Below are 18,236 nucleotides of genomic sequence, written 5' to 3' on the forward strand. Positions count from 1 at the left end.
AAAGAAATGTTTGACTATATGAACTAAGTTTATTGTTTATCAAATTTAAACTGATTTTTAAGCTCCAATTAATGTATTTGTCATCTTTTCTGGAACCGTGCGTCTTTCAAATCGATTCTTACGCCTTGAATTAGCACGAACGCTACTCTGGGTACTTAGGTGAATTAATAGAGATGGGCGAACACGATAACTAAGTATTAGTAGTTACTATGCAAGTTAAAAGGTATCGTTCTAAAAATACCCGCCGCTGTGTTGGTAAAAATTAAAAACAAAAGATTTTCCCATAATGATTTATTATTTTCACACGTACCTCGCAGTTTTATATTATCTTAAATTAATTATTAAGAAGCTTTTACTTTCTCTAATCTTTTGTTTTGTTTTTAACCTTTAAAAAATTATCATCCAGTCTCAATTTATGATCAGTTGTGCTACGACTTTAAATTGAAAAATATGTTTGTACGTCGAAGTGTCTTCTGTCTAATGAAACTAATAATCTAACGAAAATGATTTGTGTCTGTGCTCCGTTTATAATTATATTAGTGAATCCGCTCTATTAACTTCATAATGGTGAGGAGAGGTTGCCTGGAACTTTTTTTGGAACGGTACGTAATTCCTATAAATCCAAAAAAAATATTTTATTTTTTGCTGCAGCAGCAGTTGATTCCACAGACTTGCAATATATCGTGCAAATACAGCTCCAGGTGGGATTAAGCCTGCACTAGAAGCTGTTGGGGATTGAACAACTTTTTGGTCTTTATGGTCATTATTTCCAACCAAATCCGAAGCCGTAGCGTAAATGAAAACAACAGCTTCTGTCTTCGCCCGCATTTTATTCAATCAGATTGCTTCTACCATATACCAGAATTTTTTTCTGATCAGTTATTAATGGTATTGATCTCTGATTGTCTGCAGGATTGGGTGTTAGCCGACGACACCTTTATGCTAGGTGATAAGATCATCCCTGAAGAACAACCAGCGTTGAGCTCAAACTTCTCTGGAGTATGTGCATCGATTGCGACCTTAATGGATCGGTCTTTAAGAAACCAGTGGATTAATGAAGATGATAAATAAATGATCTTGAATTCAGAACTGTCAAACCCTGTCAAAAGCTTTCGATATTTCCAGAGCAATTGCTTATAGTTTCGATGTTGGTGGTGGACAAAGATAATTCAAGATTTGCTGGTTAATGTTCTTCTACGTGACCTTGAGACTAAAGCAATCTCGGTGTAGTTATTGGGAGCTATGTTTTTTCCTTTTTTTTTGGTATGGTTTGATCTAGAGACCTATTAATTGAGCTGCGCGTCTTTATTGATGCTCAGAACGTAGACTGGACATAAACTAGAAATGTCTACAGTTCTCCATAATTAGTCATATCGAGCATAATTTTCATAAAAGCATTATATGAATGGAGGAAAAGGTAGCAGAATAGTAAAGAGAATTTGCAAAAAAACGTACTAGCTTGCAAAGGATGAGCGGATAACATGGTAGAAGAGAAATGACGAGAAAAAAAAACACCAACAGTCGCTTTGGTTGAAGTATCACCAAGAGGTTGCTATGAGGTGTTTTCTTCTCTTTAAAACGAACTCTAAACTACAAAATCGAACTTCCATGTCCGATTTTGCCTCTTTGGTAAGATATAACTCACTGGTTTTCAATTTTTGTCTCGGGGAGAGGCTCGTTGCATTTTTCAGATTTGGATGGGAACATTCAAGGTTTTGCCCTGATATAGAAGACATTTTCCTCTGCAGGATTAGAAAAGAAGCAAGACTCACCAGGTTACAGGAAAACTTCACAAAACCAATTGATCAATTTAAAGGTCTCTGTTATTTAAATTTTTTTGGGAGTTTTGTTTTTTCGACTTTTGATATTGAGACGTCCAATTGAGTTTTGAAAATTACAAAAACGTTTGAAAATTATCTCAAGAAAGATTTACCTCAAAATCAAACATTTTCACTTTCGATTCCTACAGTTTCATGTCCAACTTTAATATCCGAGCAAAGTTGTTCGAGCCATCGTCATATCATCGTAATTTATGGCCCACTCTGTATTATGAAATGTCTTAAACATCATAATTAACAGCAATAGAAGAGAAAACCATATAAAATAGTACCATTATTAGAAAAACAGAAAAAAATCACCTTAAAATGCGTGTTACGAGGGTTGTTACTTGAGATATGGTGACATCTATGTGAATATGTCAAATTTGACGTTGTCATTAACTCGTTTCGACTTTTGGTGATGAAATACCATCTTCAGCTACCGTTTTACGCTGTGTTTTTCGAATTTAATCGTGATTACACTTTACGCTACAGAATGAATTTCGTGAAAATCGTCCAAAACCGGCTGTTGTGCCAGAAAATATCGATGTTGTGCGCATGATCGTCAGGTGACATACCGTGAAATTGAGGCGTACGTTCCACTCGCATATTGCCTCAACATTTGACTGTTAAAAAAATTTGTTCGCGTCTTTCAAGACTAGCCGAATCCAACTAAAGTTGTTCGCGCCGGAAACACTTGGAAGCAAATAGTTGCCGGTTTTTTTGAAATAGTTCCATTAGATCAACGTACAACTCTTAATTCTGATTAAAGTGTTCGAGAATGCGAGCTCTTACACATCGAGTCAAACAAAGGGAGGGATTGTTGCGTTCAAACATATGCGTTATTAAAAATAATAAAGAAATATCCAATTATAAATATTTGTTTTTTGATTTTTCTATCTCGAAAGCAATATCCAAGAGAATTTTTTTTTCTTACAGATTCGTCCTCAAGATGATCCAGTTTACCACCGAACAGCTGATCACTATCACAGCCTTACCAACTATCACGATTTTACTAATATGGACGCTAGTGATTTTTCACAAAAATCGTAAAAAATGGGGCCCGTACGATATACCGATAGTATGCATTTTGGTTCTATCAATAATAAGAAATCTGAGCATATTATGTTATCTATTGATCAATACTTTATCCGAACCCAGTATTATCACATTAGAATATTGTAGTATCGTCGTTTGGATGTTCAATTCCATCCATACTTTCCAAGCTAGTTCTCTAACTACCGTAGCCATAATCGGTTTGTTTTCTATGAAACTCTATAGAAAAGATCAAAATATAAATATATTTCTAACACCTACTCACATTATATATCATTTATTTTGTTTAACTACTCTGTGCGCCTGCGTTGGCGTGGCTGCTATCCTAGCTCAAACCGACAAGGAGACTCGGGTGACTCGAACAGTTTTCGAATGCAAATTCATGCCTTTCGATTTGGACATAAAGTTCAACATTTTCATAATGGTACTACACATGTTTCTATCTGTGATATCTTTCACTAGTTTCTTTATAATATGCTACAATTTCTACAGATTTAGGGAAAACAATTTCGAATATATCAAAAAATCTAATTCGGATTTGAGTCAATTGAGTTTGGGTAACGACGAAAAAAACTATTACGATACGTATACGATACAGAGAGGACAGAATGAGGGGAATAATTATTTTTGTGGAAACAGGGACGTTAATTGGAATTCTGATTTATCTACTACGGTCAGTTCTACGAATTCCAAGAGGCCTTGCTTGGATAGGAGTCTGAAAGGTGGTAAACGAACCGAAGAGAATCGCACTGGGTTAGAAACTATTCATCCGGTTCTTATCGTCTGCTATCTATTCTACCATCTACCGATCATTGTAAGTATTAATTTTTAAGGTCAAAAGATAACGAAAATCAGTATTTCGCAAATATCTCGCAATCTATTGCTCGGAGATCGATAGAGGTTATTATAAAAAAAATTTCTAGTAAAATTATCTACAAAAAATGTCTTTTGCATTTTTTTCGTAAAATCAACCGTTTTCGGAGTAAAACGCTAAGAAAGACTATAATGCACTTATTTACCATACACCAAAGCGTGAACTTTACACTACACTTTACTAACTTATAATAATTAACTTATTACTAACACTTAACTAACTTATATAATTTATTCAAATTTTTCGGTTACTTTCTATTTGGTACTGTTCACTATGACTATTTATTATAAACTAACTTGACTGCGCTTAAACAAACTCGTTTATATATCCTAAAAGAAACTCCGAAAAGTTCTGGAAAATATACAATAAATAGACTTCTTCTTCTTTTTTCTTTAATGTAAGCAAAATACTTGTTTTTCCTCGTATCCTCTAGCGTTGAATTATTAGAGAGGTTGTCGGTCCATCTCTTGCGGGGTCTTCCAATGCTTCGGCGCCCTAGGGGCGACTTGTCTCTAGGTATTTTGACCATTATGTCGTCATTCATTCGATCTATGTGTTCGTTGCATTATATCTTTCTTCCCAATATCCATTCGTTTACGTTGTGTCAATTTTATATGTTCTTCAAATGTCCTCGCTTCTCTCCCTGTCAAAAAGTGTTTTTCCGGCGATTCTGCGCACTATTTCATTTCATAAATAAAGAGAAATAAATAGACCTAGAAATTAGTTCGAAAGAAACAATGTAAACAAATCGCCTGCTATGGTAAAAACGAATTCGGGGTATATCAAACGTGCTGCGTCTTAGCAGAATTTTAGAATTCCACTAAAACCGGACAGGACCGGCTCCAGAGCACATACTGCGCAATTGTTCAAAAGAATACTTATAGAGTTTACCTTTTTTAGATACTTATAGTAAAATCATGAAAATTTCTACGTTTGGGTTTTCGGATACGATCTTTATAACTAAAATGTTTTCAAAGATGGCCGGTTCTACCGGAAGTCGACTGTAACTTTGATATTTTAAATGGAACATCCTGTATATTAATACATTTTTGAATTCTACATAAAATTTTAGTATACTTTTGTCTTAAAACTTTTTTCGAAAAATGCATACTTTTTCAGTTATCAATCATTTTGTAAAAAATTTGACCGTTGCAGACCCTTATACATTATTTTTTTACGAGAATACCCTTAAAGATATGAAAATGGTTTCTGTTCGGTTTCTTTTAGCAAGGTCAGACGTATTGGAATCTAAGTTGAAAAATTTTTCATTTTATACAGGGTGTGAATAAAAAGTGTTCAAAGTTTAACTTCATAAATATCAAATTTCTTCATTTTTTTGAATAGAACCACCCGGTATTATCTATTTTAATGCGTTCAGGGGTAAAAAATAAGGCAAATTCATGTACACTTTCCTATATCTAAACATTATCGTTATCCAGATATTAAATGTTTTCTGTAAATTTTTAGAGATGTAGGTGTGGTCTAAATTTTATTCATTAGATATTAAATTGAGATTTAAATTTGATTTGATTTTTTCTACATACCTTGGCAAGATAAAAAAAAAAAACTTTTTTATTTCTTAGTGCTTGTATCAACCGGTCAAAATAAAATTTGGACCTCACCTGTATCTCTAAAAATTTACACAAAACATTTAATATCTGGATAACGGTAAGGTTTAGGTATAGGAAAGTATACATGGATTTGCCTTATTTTTTACCCCTCTACGCATTAAAATAGAAAAAACAGGAGGTTCTATTTAAAAAAATAAAAAAAATTGATATTTATGAAGTTAAACTTTGAACACTTTTTATACATACCCTGTATAAAATGAAAAATTTTTCAGCAAAGATTCAAATACGTCTGACCTTGCTAAAAGCAACCGAACACAAACCATTTTCAAATCTTGGAGGGAATAATCGTAAAAAAATAATTTATAAGGGTCAAATTTTTTACAAAAAAAATTAATAACTCAAAAAGTATGCGTTTTTCGAAAAAAGTTTTCAGACAAAAGTATACTAAAATTTCACGTAGATTTCAAAAATGTATTAATATACAGGGTGTTTCATTCAAAACAACAAAGTTACAGTCGACTTCCGGTAGAACCGGAAGTTGGCCATCTTTGAAAATATTTTAGTTAAAAAGATCGTATCCGAAAACTCAAACGTAGAAACTTTCATGATTTTAATGTAAGTATTTTGCCATCTACAGATAGTTTTAACTCGTCGTGGGACACCCTGTATATAAAGAGACACTGTATTAACAATAAATTGAAGAAGAGGTTTGTAATTATAACAGAAAGCTAGATCATAACTTGTGTCACGAACGAAGGTCGGCAGTTCTATGAAAAAAATATTTTTCTATGAAATTTTCTTAGTGAAAACGTTTAAAAAAATAGAATTGATATATACAAGTGTTTATGGACGCTTTAAATTCGTGTAAACATTTTAATAATAAATTATAATTAGTTTGTCTCGTAATATCGGTTAATTTAAAAAAATTTAATGTGTGTTATTTCGCATAACGGATAAACAACAAAGCGTAATACCCCCATTAAGATTATTACGTAATCGTTTAACGCCATTGTCAATTGTTTGAAATTGCCCGGAATCGGTGAAGTGCCTGTCGTACTAATTTAAAAAAACACAGAAACGGTAATTGACTGAATTACATGAAAACGCGTACATTTAAACAATGTTTTCCGTTAATTTATAGTACAGGTAAAATATGATTAAATCCGAAATTAAATTGGACGCTTCTGATTTTCTAGATTCTCAGATGTTAGGTTAGGTTACTGAATAAGCCTACGGGCACGGGTTTTCCAAATTTTGGTACCCGAATAACTCGAAAACTAAGAGGAATTGGAAAAAAAATGTCCGAATAAAAAATGTAGAGCACTAAATTTTCTACAAAAAGGCCTCATTTCATTTTTTTACTGAGCAAACCCCAAATATTTTTCAGTTTTCTATCCATCCTAGAGACAAGATCGCTTTTTTTTTAAACACTCTGTATTAGAAAACAAAAAATGAAATATTTCTTAAGAGTACTAGATAATGTTTATAATTCGATGAAAAATTGTGTTAAAATTTATTTAGATCGAAGTGAGATTGACCTATTGAACAAACCCATTCAAAATATTCAATAAATCATACAGACAAGCCCAGTTTCGTCAAACAATACGATACTTATATTAATAATGCATAAAACGAGATGAAAGTTGTATAAGTAAAAAGACTAGAAGGAACAGGGTCGAACTCGGCTAATGAGCACGTTCCTATTCAAATTTCCATGTATTGTATAACAAACAAAAATCGAAATTAGACAGCTACATTATATGTGCATAGAAATAGTCCTAACGATGAAGGGATTGCAAAATTAACATACAGGGTGTCCCATGTAAGAGCAGACGGAGTAGAAAAATATAGAAAAGTCCAAAATTTGACTCTATACCAAGTTATATCGCTAAGGAGTTATGAGATCTAAATTTTCAAAATTAATTTCTTTGAAACCCTTCAATTTAAAAGTACCAAATTTGGTGTACAGTATGAGTATGTTAATGGTTTTAGGTAATGGTAAGTAGAAGGTAATCGAATCATTCTGGGGGGTTAATAATAAGATGGTGAGGACTATAACTATTGATCAAATTATGTATAATAAGGTGCGACGCATATAAATGTCTTCACCATCGTGGTGTATATGCTTATTTTTGTACCAAAAGCTAAATTTTAGACAAAAATTAAACAATAAAAAGAAACGCAGAAACCAAAACAAAATTTTTTTCTGCTTGGTGTTTTCATTGCGATTTGCAGACGATTTCGTTGCGTAATTAAGTCATAGGTAAAAATTACTGATAATGAATTAACTTGTACTCATCCTGAAATGAGGGAATTAGCAGGAATTGTCGGAAAAATCGAAAGATCCGGAAACTTTGACAACTTAGAACATAGAAGAAAAGTCGCTGACCAGACCTAGTGCAGAATTTGTAAGACACCCGAATGCCCAGAACGACAATCGCTTCTTTGGAAAAGTGCAAGCCTGTGAAATCAGCAATCAAGACACTACAACCTAGAGAAGTTCAAAATCAATATCCACAGGCATTTCCACACGGCAGGCACCACTCAAACTACTAAAATGTAAAAGGATTTGTCCTCTTGCGCTTGGTTTTTACATATAAAAACGTCCTGATATATGATTTGTCATTCTTGGCGCTTATTAGCGAGGTGTCAGATATCTAATCAAGCGTGAATTTCAAATTTGCCAAATGCAACTTCGTATAAAAATTAATTGCCCCTAATTTTGAGCTCCCCTATATACTACTCTGTGTTGTAAACTACGAGATATTGGTTAGTTTACCATTGGCACAACCTCTCAAAATCAGTTTACTTGAAGGTTTATCGACAGTGTTTTCCAACAAACAGCGGTTTATAATGAGATTTTTATTTCTCAGGAGAAAAATCAATGCACGAAAAGGTTTACGAGTTTTTAACCACGATGAAAGTTTCAAGTATCTTTAAACAATTCAAATAGCACTCGTATAACAACAAGTTCACTATTAAAAATGTCAAACTTAATGACGTCAATGACATATTCACATCAGTGTTGTCATATCTTAAAACCTGAGTATCAACCCTCGTATAAACGATTTATTTAACAAAAAAAAATCGTTATTATATTGGTAAAATCAATAACTATCATAGAATAATAAAAATACGAAATAAAACAAATTAAATAAATCAATTTTAGATTGACCTTGATATTCTGTGACGATATTTAAAGGTTAATGACCTTAACCGTCGTTCCTCGTAGTTTTTTATTGTCCTGAGTGAACCAGAGTGTTTACAACTATCAAATGTGCAAGGGTGAGGATGTCACATATTTCCCTTTTGACGACCAGATGGCTCAAAAACAATGTAAACAAGTAATTTGCAACTTACATTAATTTCTTGAACCAGTTATGACCTTAAGACGTACAGATTTGTTAAAAACGTACGGGTTCTTCTTATCGGAAGTACGGCCCTGGTTTTCGTACAAGAAATGTGCAATCTACTCCAACAAGTAGGTCAAGCAAAGGTAGATCGAGTTGAGATGGAGATTTAAAACACAAACATATATATATATATATATATATATATATATATATATATATATATATATATATATATATATATATATATATATATATATACGCCATTACGATCAGCTGTAGATAAATGGGCGAGAACGGATGCTAATTTAAACGAATGAATGATTTCGAGGAAGTATTTGAAATTATAAAATCGTTGACATTAAAAATTTATAATTATTGTATTTTAACTTAGCCGTCCTGTATTTCATTTATTTAGGCCATATTTTCTTTCAAATGATCTACTTGGCGTACGTCTTAATTGTTATGAACCACCCTATAGTGTTTTTATGCAGTAAATTTATCTGCATAGTTGATCAGAGAAATTTTGAAAGTTCTCCAATACCAAGTTTAATAATCGTTTTATTGAAAAATTACTAAATTATGTACAAATTTCTCTTCTAATTATTGTACTTTCAATTAGTCAGATACTTTCTTGATGTTACATCATATTTTGTGCATATTTGAAGACAATTATTTTTATTACGAAATTCAAATAGAGTAATAATTCGTTTAAGCAATTTTTTAACCCACCCTGTATAATATATACTTTTTATAAATTGTTTATATCGAACCGGATATGAGAACAAAGAAGCAATAAACAGGGTTATGTACTTGTATGGTATATAGTTGAATTGTGGGAAAATATTATTCATTCACGTTTCTCATTTTAAATGTTAAGGTGAAAATTACTATTAGAGAATGTTCAACGGTAATTTATTTAGTCCAATCGTGAAATACAAGAAAAAAAATGTTGGGATTACTATGCAAATGCCTCCTGTGAGGATTGAACTCACGACCCCTGGTTTACAAGACCAGTGCTCTGCCACTGAGCTAAAGAGGCGACAATTTACATTATTTAAAGCACATATTCAAAACATATCCAGACAAAACATTTTTTTTTTTTAATAAAAATAAAATATATTTAAACATACTTGTTTTGAAAAAAATCGTGTTAATGCTTTTAAATCTTCTTAATTTTAGGTATCTTCTGTCTATTTTCATAAAGACTGTTAAGTCGAGACGTCAATTTTTTAACAATCTCTAAAAAATTATTTAAAAAAAAACATAAGAGACCTAATATCAAGAACATTTAGAAGCATTAATATATCAAAAGGTCTAAGAAATTTATACGAGGGTTGTTGAATATGTCAAATCTGACATTGCCAACATAAATTTGACATTTTTAATAGTAAACGTACTCAGAACGTGTTGTCATACGAGGGCTATTTGCGTTGTTTGCAGAATTGGAGGATTGATATGAATTAAACTCTATTATCTATTCAGAAATTGAAGATGAAGAGGTCTAAACCAGTTTTAAAAATATCGATCAGAATCAAGTCAAGTTTGCAACAAGAACAAAATAATCTAAGATGAGAAAAAAATCATTTTCTTATATAAATATAATAAAAATATTGCGTTTGCCTCCTGTGAGGATTGAACTCACGACCCCTGGTTTACGAGACCAGTGCTCTACCACTGAGCTAAAGAGGCACTTGCGTGGGCAAAGTGAAAATGACGATGTGCAACGATTACGATGTTTACAATAATAAAATTATCTCATTAAGTGGTATTTATATTTAAATCGTATATACAAAAATATGAAAATTGGCTTAATACAACATAAATATTAATTCATTAATTGTCTACTCATATTTGTAATATGTCGCAATGTGTATATCTAATTTTGTTTTCATTCCATATAAAGAACTGTCAAACACGTACGCACATCATTTTCAAACTTATATAGCGGTTGCAACTAATATAAACACAATGAATTTACATTAAGTTTAATTAGATTTAAAATAGACAATATTGTATTACGCGTAAAATTAATTGAAAAACATGAATATCATTGAATAAACTAAAAATTTTATAATTGATATAAAAAAATTTTAGGTTATAAAGAACGTCTTATAACCATAGAGCTAATATTGAAAGTAGAGAGATCTTGTGATCTCGAACTGCTCATAGGTATCTCTCTATTCTATTCTAATTGGAAAACCATGACGTAGAAATGCCAAGTGTATAAACGGCAAAACAGAAGATTAACAAGTTTCAATGGCGGGTAGAAAGAGATAGAGAGTGGTAAACCAATACTATTTCTCCATTTTCCAATAATACACGCCCACTTACATTCCGCCCTCTCTATCTTTAATATAAACTCTATGCTTATAACAATTATCCATAATTATCCAATATGCGTCAGATACAAGTAATAAATATGATAATAGGTGAAAGATAGATAAATTATACAATGTGTATTGTAACATTTTTTAAATTCTATTTGATATAAATGCTTTTCTAATGCTATGTACTCAATAAAATACGGAAAATTTAATCATAAATTAGCGATACTAATTTGAGAAGTTTATTAGGTTCGCAAAGACGTGAAAACCGGGTCACTTCTTTTCTCGGGTAATTGAGACTAGAAATAAACGTTTCTCGATGAATTTGAAGAATACAGTGAGACTTTGTATAAATAAATAAACAAAAACAAGAGTTGATATATACCATTTGAATGAATAATCTTCTGTTAGTCGATATTATTGGATTTATCATATGCGATGTTGTCAAGTTCAACTTTATTTCAGATATTGTAGGAAATAAATATTTGTTGACCAAATAGTAGTTATAAAATTGATCAATTATTGTTTTTAAATGTTATATAAGTAAAAACAGTCCAATAGTATGGAAAAGTGTATACAAAACATTTCCTAAGTTGTACAACTTATGCTGGAACTTAGACGAAGGAGCTGGTACGTGAATACCACGTACGTGAATTTATAAACAGTGGGAATTATATTTTATTAACTTCAAAAAATAATTTTACTGTACCACTTGGGTGATACATGGCTGTATCGTTCCTAAAACGTGATGGCCACCCAGTTTTTGCTATGGCATCACAACGTTTATATTGCCTATATTTTTTGTTCGTTGTTTTTAATTGAATCACTCTGTATAATTAGTTTCAATTAATAGTAATATCAACCGTGAAAATTTAATTAACGCGTTCTTAAATTACATCATATTTATTGCGTTAAAAAATGTATCTTCTAAAATTACTTTATAAACATATTTTTTGTGAAATCAGACATTTGTTAACATCCTTGTTAATTATAAGAAATCTTGTACGATACACGAGGTCGTTGCGTAATCTATTATAAATCGATATTTTAATCGAATAACTAAGCATTAATATCTAGTTGTGTAAGAATCGTTTTTTTTTAAAAAATCGCCTATTTCCTTGTAACTAAATCATAAGTATAGAGGTGGGACTCTATTTAGACATTTACATGTTACAAAATAACTGTTATTCCAAACAATACAGCACGTTCAAATCGTTACAGATACTTTGTATTTATCCTGAATTGATATATCCTTGGCCCGTACCAGGAATTGCGTTATGGTTAGGATTGGTTCAAGACGTATTAATACCTGTCGGATTAGGGATAGTAGATTCCAGATTTTGTAGATGGGTTTCTAGCGTTTACAGATGCTCTGGATCGAACGTAGAGGAAAAACTTCCCCACGGTAAGCAAAATATAAAAATAACAATTATTTAATCCAAAATTTGGTGTGCTCGTAACAACAATTTTCCAAGTAAACACTAAAGATAATTGATAAAATCAAACATTTGATGTACGAGGGCTATCCAGAATGTTCAAAAAGTAAAGTTGATTGCAATGGCTGGACGCCGACTGATACGCCATGTACGCAGAGACAAAACTAAGAAAAGGTAGGGAACTATAAGAAGAAGTACTCTACCAACATCTACATGGTGGATATCGCTTGAACATACTATGTTTTGATGGCCTTCAACGACGATTACATCGACATATCCACCAGGAACACCCAACCAAGTATTGTAATACTTAAAGAAGTCGTGTAACGAATCGAAGAAGAGGTAACCGAAGCAGTGATGTTTACAAATATACCAGAAGATAATTTGGATATTAAGGGAGAAGAAATAGTAAGAATTCAACATGGAGCAGGGATTGTCATTCAAGGACTTGGTCAACTACGTAGTGGATAAGACGAGAAAGGGAAAAGGGCGACTCGGAAGACCCAAGCTGAAGATGAATAACAAGCTCTTCATCATCAAAGACACCCTTATCCCCTATATATATTGGGGATACAATGTCAAGAATGTGTAGGAAACTCTTAGTCCAATGGAACTTGATGTAATCAATGGACACCCCTGGACATATCAAGACCTAGCAGATTTACCATGATATACCAGGACAACATTGGAGGATAATATTCAAAAAGACGAAGACGTACCACAACATCCAGTCGTGAAAATACTTGGAGATACACTGTTGAGAGATCTCTCCAGAAGCTCTTAGTTAGTAGAACTTGATATAATCATTGAGGAACTCATGGTGCATCAAAACCTAGAAGATTAACTCAGACCTACTAGAAGAAGATACAAGAAAACGTAGCCCAACATCCAATCAAGAAAACAGCTGAACCCCAACCAGCTGTAGAACAAAAAGACAAAGAAAGGAGGGAAACCACTTATTAGAGGATCTGCGAAACCGTAACAGTTGATAGGAACTCGAATAGGTGCAGCTTTAGCAAACGAATCCAATATTTAAAATAATTTTTAGTAAAACTTCTTGAGTAACCCAGGTATTTACATCTTTGAAACCTCAAATACCAGTCGTTTGATCTGTAGTTTTGTGACGTTAGACTTTTTGAGTCGCCCTCGTATTCACAAAATGGGCTATTGTTTTTCGAACTTCGAATACCGTAATTTTGAAAATAAATCGTTACCTTGTCTACTAGATTTGTCAGAAATATGTAGATTACGTTTTTTGTTTTATTATAATTTCAGTTGGATTGGTAGGAAAATTTAGGACATTCGGTATAGCCAGTCCACCTCAAAGCTTAGAACTACCGACTTCGGAAAGAAATTTACCAGTTTTCCAAGCCGTCGAACATAGATTTCCGATAACGAACGGGTCCTTGTATACAAGTATCGACGGCAGACTCCCCGTTATTCACAATTACAGAAGAAACAGGGATAACAGAAGATGTAAACGATTTTATCACTTTAAATTTTTTAAATATAAAATTATTTTATGTTTTTAACAGGTACGAAAGGAGATAAACACCAAGCGAACGTGGCTTTTCACACTTCCCTGCTAAGCAACCGTCACGATTTTATCGAGAATCCTCAAAAATTTCAATCCTGCGGTAATTGCGAGACCGATCTCTGTCCTAGTCATTCGAATCTACACCATCTGAGTACTAGTTACATAAACAAACAACTCAATCAACTGAACCAATTCAAACCAATAGAAAACCGTCAAATAAATCCTAATAATCATCTAACACCAATCAATTCACAGAATTCGGCGCGCTACGATTCGAATCAGTTCGTTCAGAATCGCGATACTCGTAGAGAAAGAATCAGTCACAGCGAAGAATCGATTCATACGGCTGCTAATAATGAATACACGTTTCATAAAAATTCCGATTTTAACGGAAATTTACACGATAATAAACAAGATGTAAGAAATTCCACAAATCTATTTAGAGTTAATAATATGAGATTGAGTAGAAGCGAGGATAGTTTAAATGATCTGGATATCAAACAAATCAGTAAGTAATGAAATTTGTTGTCGTTTTTAATAAAGTGTGTACATTGTTGCCAGATTTCATATAATTCATCTAATTACATTAATCTTAATATTTGATTGAATCTATCTCATAAATCCAATCAGGTAGGCATCAGTACTGCATCGCCTGGGGCACGACGCCGTCACGTGTTTTAAACGAGTAGTAATCAGCGCAAGCGCGGCATCTGCCTATAATTACAAGGTCACGCGATCAGAGATAATTTGCAGCGATTTTGGCGTAATAATTACTTTGTTTTTCGCTTATTGTAATCACTTGTGAATCGTTTTTCATGGTTGAAATTCTATATCGATAAAGTGTTTTTTATATACCGGGTGCTTTACTATAAATGATCGCGTGGTATGACAATGTTGTCGCGTATCAAAAATATCGCTGATGTCGACAACTAAATTTTATTTATTCATTTTTTAATAGATTGCAATTAAATATTCCGTAGATTCCATTTTTATTCTAAACAATTCTATTTGCAACTTCTAAATGTAGAAGGATTCGTGTTTTGCCACAAAATAGGCTTCAGTTTCATCAGTTGCTTCTTCATTTGCGCTGATTTTTTTACTGCGCGAGCATTTTTTTGCGAGTAGTCACTGGAAGTCAGATCTGGACTATACGATGGACGAAAAAGCTATTTTAAGTGTAATTTGTTAAATTTAACCATAGTTGCCATCGACTTGTGAATCGGTGCGTTGTCTTGGTGAAACAGTGGTTCAGCAATAGTCAATAACATTGTTTGAAACCACTGTTTCGAGCGCTTCTCTTATTGGAGCCGCCATTAATTTCTTAACCAACGACCGCTCGTGCCCAGGCTTTCCTGTACAGAGACTTATCTTATTTTATCTTAATACTAATTGTACTTTGTGTTTTTTGTCCAGATAATTTTCTTCATTTCAACTCATCCCAAACCAAACAAATAGAAACTAAACAACAATCATCAAACATTAATCAAAATTCTATGAAAATTGATGTTGTCGACAAAAATGATAACTACAGTTCCGACGATGATTATATAACAGATATTAACGAAAATTTCGACTCGATGAGTTCTAAGAGTTGTTTTTCCATCACCACGGAAGCAAATTGCGATTTCGACTTCTTCCAGAGCGGTCATCAGGAAGAACGTAAAGAAAACAAAGAACAAAATGAATATTTCGTTATAAATAACATTAATAATAGACCGGTGATGACTTCTTATAGAACTGGAACTGAAAAAGACACCCCTAAAAACGATTTCAGGATAACAAGATCGAACTCAAAAAGGTTAGCTAAGAAATTATATCGAAATTTGTGAATTTACTTTGGATAATTATTTTTTAGATCTTTGGAAGGTTTTCAAGCTTACATCGAATCTGAAGAGAACTTGAGGAACAACTTTTCTCTACAAAGATCTAATTCGTATATGACTTTAGAAGATCGTTGTAAAATCCGTTGGAACGACAGGTTTTTGAGAAGTAGTTGTAAGGAGTCTGGTTGTTCATCATTCCAAGTAGTGAGGCAAAAAGTTAAATCTGAAGAGTATTTGCCTAATACAACTACTGTGTATATCGAAGATTCCTCTGGGTGTTTCGATAAGATTTGTGATGAAAAATGCGGTGAAAAGTGTATCCATAGCATACCAGATTTCAAAAAAGTATTTATTTCAGAATATATTTGAATTTATGTATAAGTTACGTTGAAGTTACATATACTGTTTGTTGTAAATAAAAAATTATTATAATGTCTTCTTAAAAACGTTTTTTTATTTCACTACCACTACTGTTGAGATATTAAAGAATAAAAAAAGCCAGTATATAATCAAATAAATGCAAAAAATACTATTTTCACTTATATTGCAGTTGAGCCCGAATTTTTGATCAAATTCAATTTAAAAATACCCATTTGTGACGGATTAAATTGAGAGAAGCTAATAGTTTAGAATAGCTAATTTTTGACAAATTATACTGAATAGTTAAAACGTTGAAAATCCTATTTGAGATCAAAATATGAATCATACGATTATATTACAATGTTCCAGGAAGTATATATCCTCGATCAACACATAAATAATAAATCTATACGCTTTCAACATTTCATTTAATCACTTCATTACTACAGATGTTTTTAATGCAAACGTTCAGAATAAGTTCTTCTTCTTTTTGGAATTAAAAAGGACTTAGCTGCAACGGTCATTCATTCGACCAAATTAAATTTATATAGATTCAACTTTGTTGCCGTACTATATTTTTTTCCAGTTATCGATATAATATTAAATATAATATAACCTAAAAAAATGTCCTTCAATATTTTATTAATACTGAAATAGAATGATGTAATAATCTATTTCGGAAATAAAAATAACTGTAATTAGCAGTACACAATAATCCAAGTCAAGTTCGAAAATATATTAAGGTTACAATTACTTGATGAGGCATTGTGACTGAATGTTCTATCATCTTATATATCTTACACAATTATATATTAACACCAAGAAGTAACAACAAAAAAACCATCTGATTTTGTCAATAATAAATCTTGCAACACTGAAAAACATAGAATGTAATTTCTCCTGACAGGCGAGTAAACTGTTTTTCCGTAATTTGTCTATATAAAAAAGAAGAATAACATAACACAAATATGACAAGAATAATCTGATTTTACTATCAAATTATACAATGAATTGCGAGTAGTTAACTTAAGTAAAAAATGAAAAATCTTTATTTGTATTTAACTGATGGGACATATCATTACGGAGTGTACGTAATAAAAAGAAATAGTATTTCCGAAAACGGTACAAACATTCCAAACAACAATACTAAACAAATAGAAATAGATAGTACGTTTTGGTACTATTTATACAAAGAATTACTTCTCAGTTATTGGTATCGATTTCATTTTATCTATTGCTGGTCAATAAATACAAACAACAACGTAATTATATATTTATCACCGACAAAATACGATTTAATAGATTATAAATGGAATGATAGAATGTACTACTTAATTAGAGAAAGATGTGAATTAGATCATACGTTATCGTGGTTATCAACTTTAGGAGGAGCTTTTTCAGCACTAGGTAAGTCCAATAACAACTTAAAACAACATTTCAATTACATGTTACAAAGATCAGTATATTTTTTAAGGTGACTATTTTCCAAATTGTGCCGACACGGCTGGTAAAATCTCATTTCATCAATTGAAACTTGCTCTTAGATTAGGAGATCCTAGTATAGCTTCAAGATGTAGACTTTATTTAAGCCTTAGTTTAATTCAAAAAAAGAAATATAAACAAGCACGTAGGATAATTGAGCGCGAATATGATTACGCTAAAAAATTTAAAGAAATCGATTTTCGACTTATGAATATGTGCAAAGGTATATGGTCTAAATTACAATATGAGTATTCCGTTTTTAAGGAAAATAAAAAATATGTTGAATAAATCTCAAACAATTGTTTTTCTACCATTTGTGTATTTTTATATTAACGAAAAATGTATGAAATTAACAACAATTAACTCTGATCTGATTGTTACTTCATAATAACAATAATCTGTTAATATTGAATATTAAAATCATGTTTTTAAATGTCGAATTCTTATTTTATCACCCATTTGTGTATTAAGTGTGGCTTTTTCTTAGTATTTATCCACACCGAGATTAAATGTTTCAAAGAATCTAACCAGTAGAAGAATATATTCCCTGGTATAAATTCCCTCAATAGGAAGAAGGATCTGTATGAGAAACGTATACAATTG

At 32.0% G+C, this 18,236-nt stretch overlaps 2 protein-coding genes and 2 non-coding genes across 4 annotated transcripts in view; 2 read left to right on the forward strand and 2 right to left on the reverse strand.

Moving 5' to 3' along the window:
• LOC130900624 (uncharacterized) overlaps nt 1-16,237 on the forward strand; it is a 23,045-nt gene extending 6,808 nt beyond the window's left edge. The window contains exons 2-7 of the mRNA XM_057811347.1: nt 2,757-3,687; nt 12,217-12,400; nt 13,707-13,907; nt 13,967-14,476; nt 15,382-15,766; nt 15,824-16,237. Coding sequence (XP_057667330.1) covers nt 2,770-3,687; nt 12,217-12,400; nt 13,707-13,907; nt 13,967-14,476; nt 15,382-15,766; nt 15,824-16,160 — 2,535 coding nt within the window. The 5' untranslated portion in view covers nt 2,757-2,769 and the 3' untranslated portion in view covers nt 16,161-16,237. The remainder of the gene's footprint in view (nt 1-2,756; nt 3,688-12,216; nt 12,401-13,706; nt 13,908-13,966; nt 14,477-15,381; nt 15,767-15,823) is intronic.
• Trnat-ugu (transfer RNA threonine (anticodon UGU)) lies at nt 9,639-9,710 on the reverse strand. The gene has a single exon. It is a non-coding gene; the product is annotated as a tRNA-Thr (tRNA).
• Nucleotides 10,289-10,360, reverse strand: Trnat-cgu (transfer RNA threonine (anticodon CGU)). The gene has a single exon. It is a non-coding gene; the product is annotated as a tRNA-Thr (tRNA).
• An 846-nt stretch (nt 16,238-17,083) lies between the features above and the next one.
• On the forward strand, nt 17,084-18,070 carry LOC130902782 (uncharacterized protein F58A4.6). The gene is made up of 2 exons (XM_057815073.1): nt 17,084-17,558; nt 17,626-18,070. Exons 1-2 carry the CDS (start codon nt 17,189-17,191, stop codon nt 17,919-17,921), a joined length of 666 nt encoding a protein of 221 aa, XP_057671056.1. The 5' UTR covers nt 17,084-17,188; the 3' UTR covers nt 17,922-18,070.
• The last annotated feature ends 166 nt before the right edge of the window (nt 18,071-18,236 follow it).

Source organism: Diorhabda carinulata, chromosome X (assembly GCF_026250575.1).
Source record: "Diorhabda carinulata isolate Delta chromosome X, icDioCari1.1, whole genome shotgun sequence".
NCBI classification, from domain to species: domain Eukaryota; kingdom Metazoa; phylum Arthropoda; class Insecta; order Coleoptera; family Chrysomelidae; genus Diorhabda; species Diorhabda carinulata.

Coding starts and splice junctions, on each gene's coding strand:
- LOC130902782 (XM_057815073.1), top strand. CDS start 17,189: ATGAAAAATCTTTATTTGTATTTAACTGATGGGACATATCATTACGGA. Junction 17,559..17,625: donor AGGAGCTTTTTCAGCACTAG/GTAAGTCCAATA, acceptor ATATTTTTTAAG/GTGACTATTTTCCAAATTGT.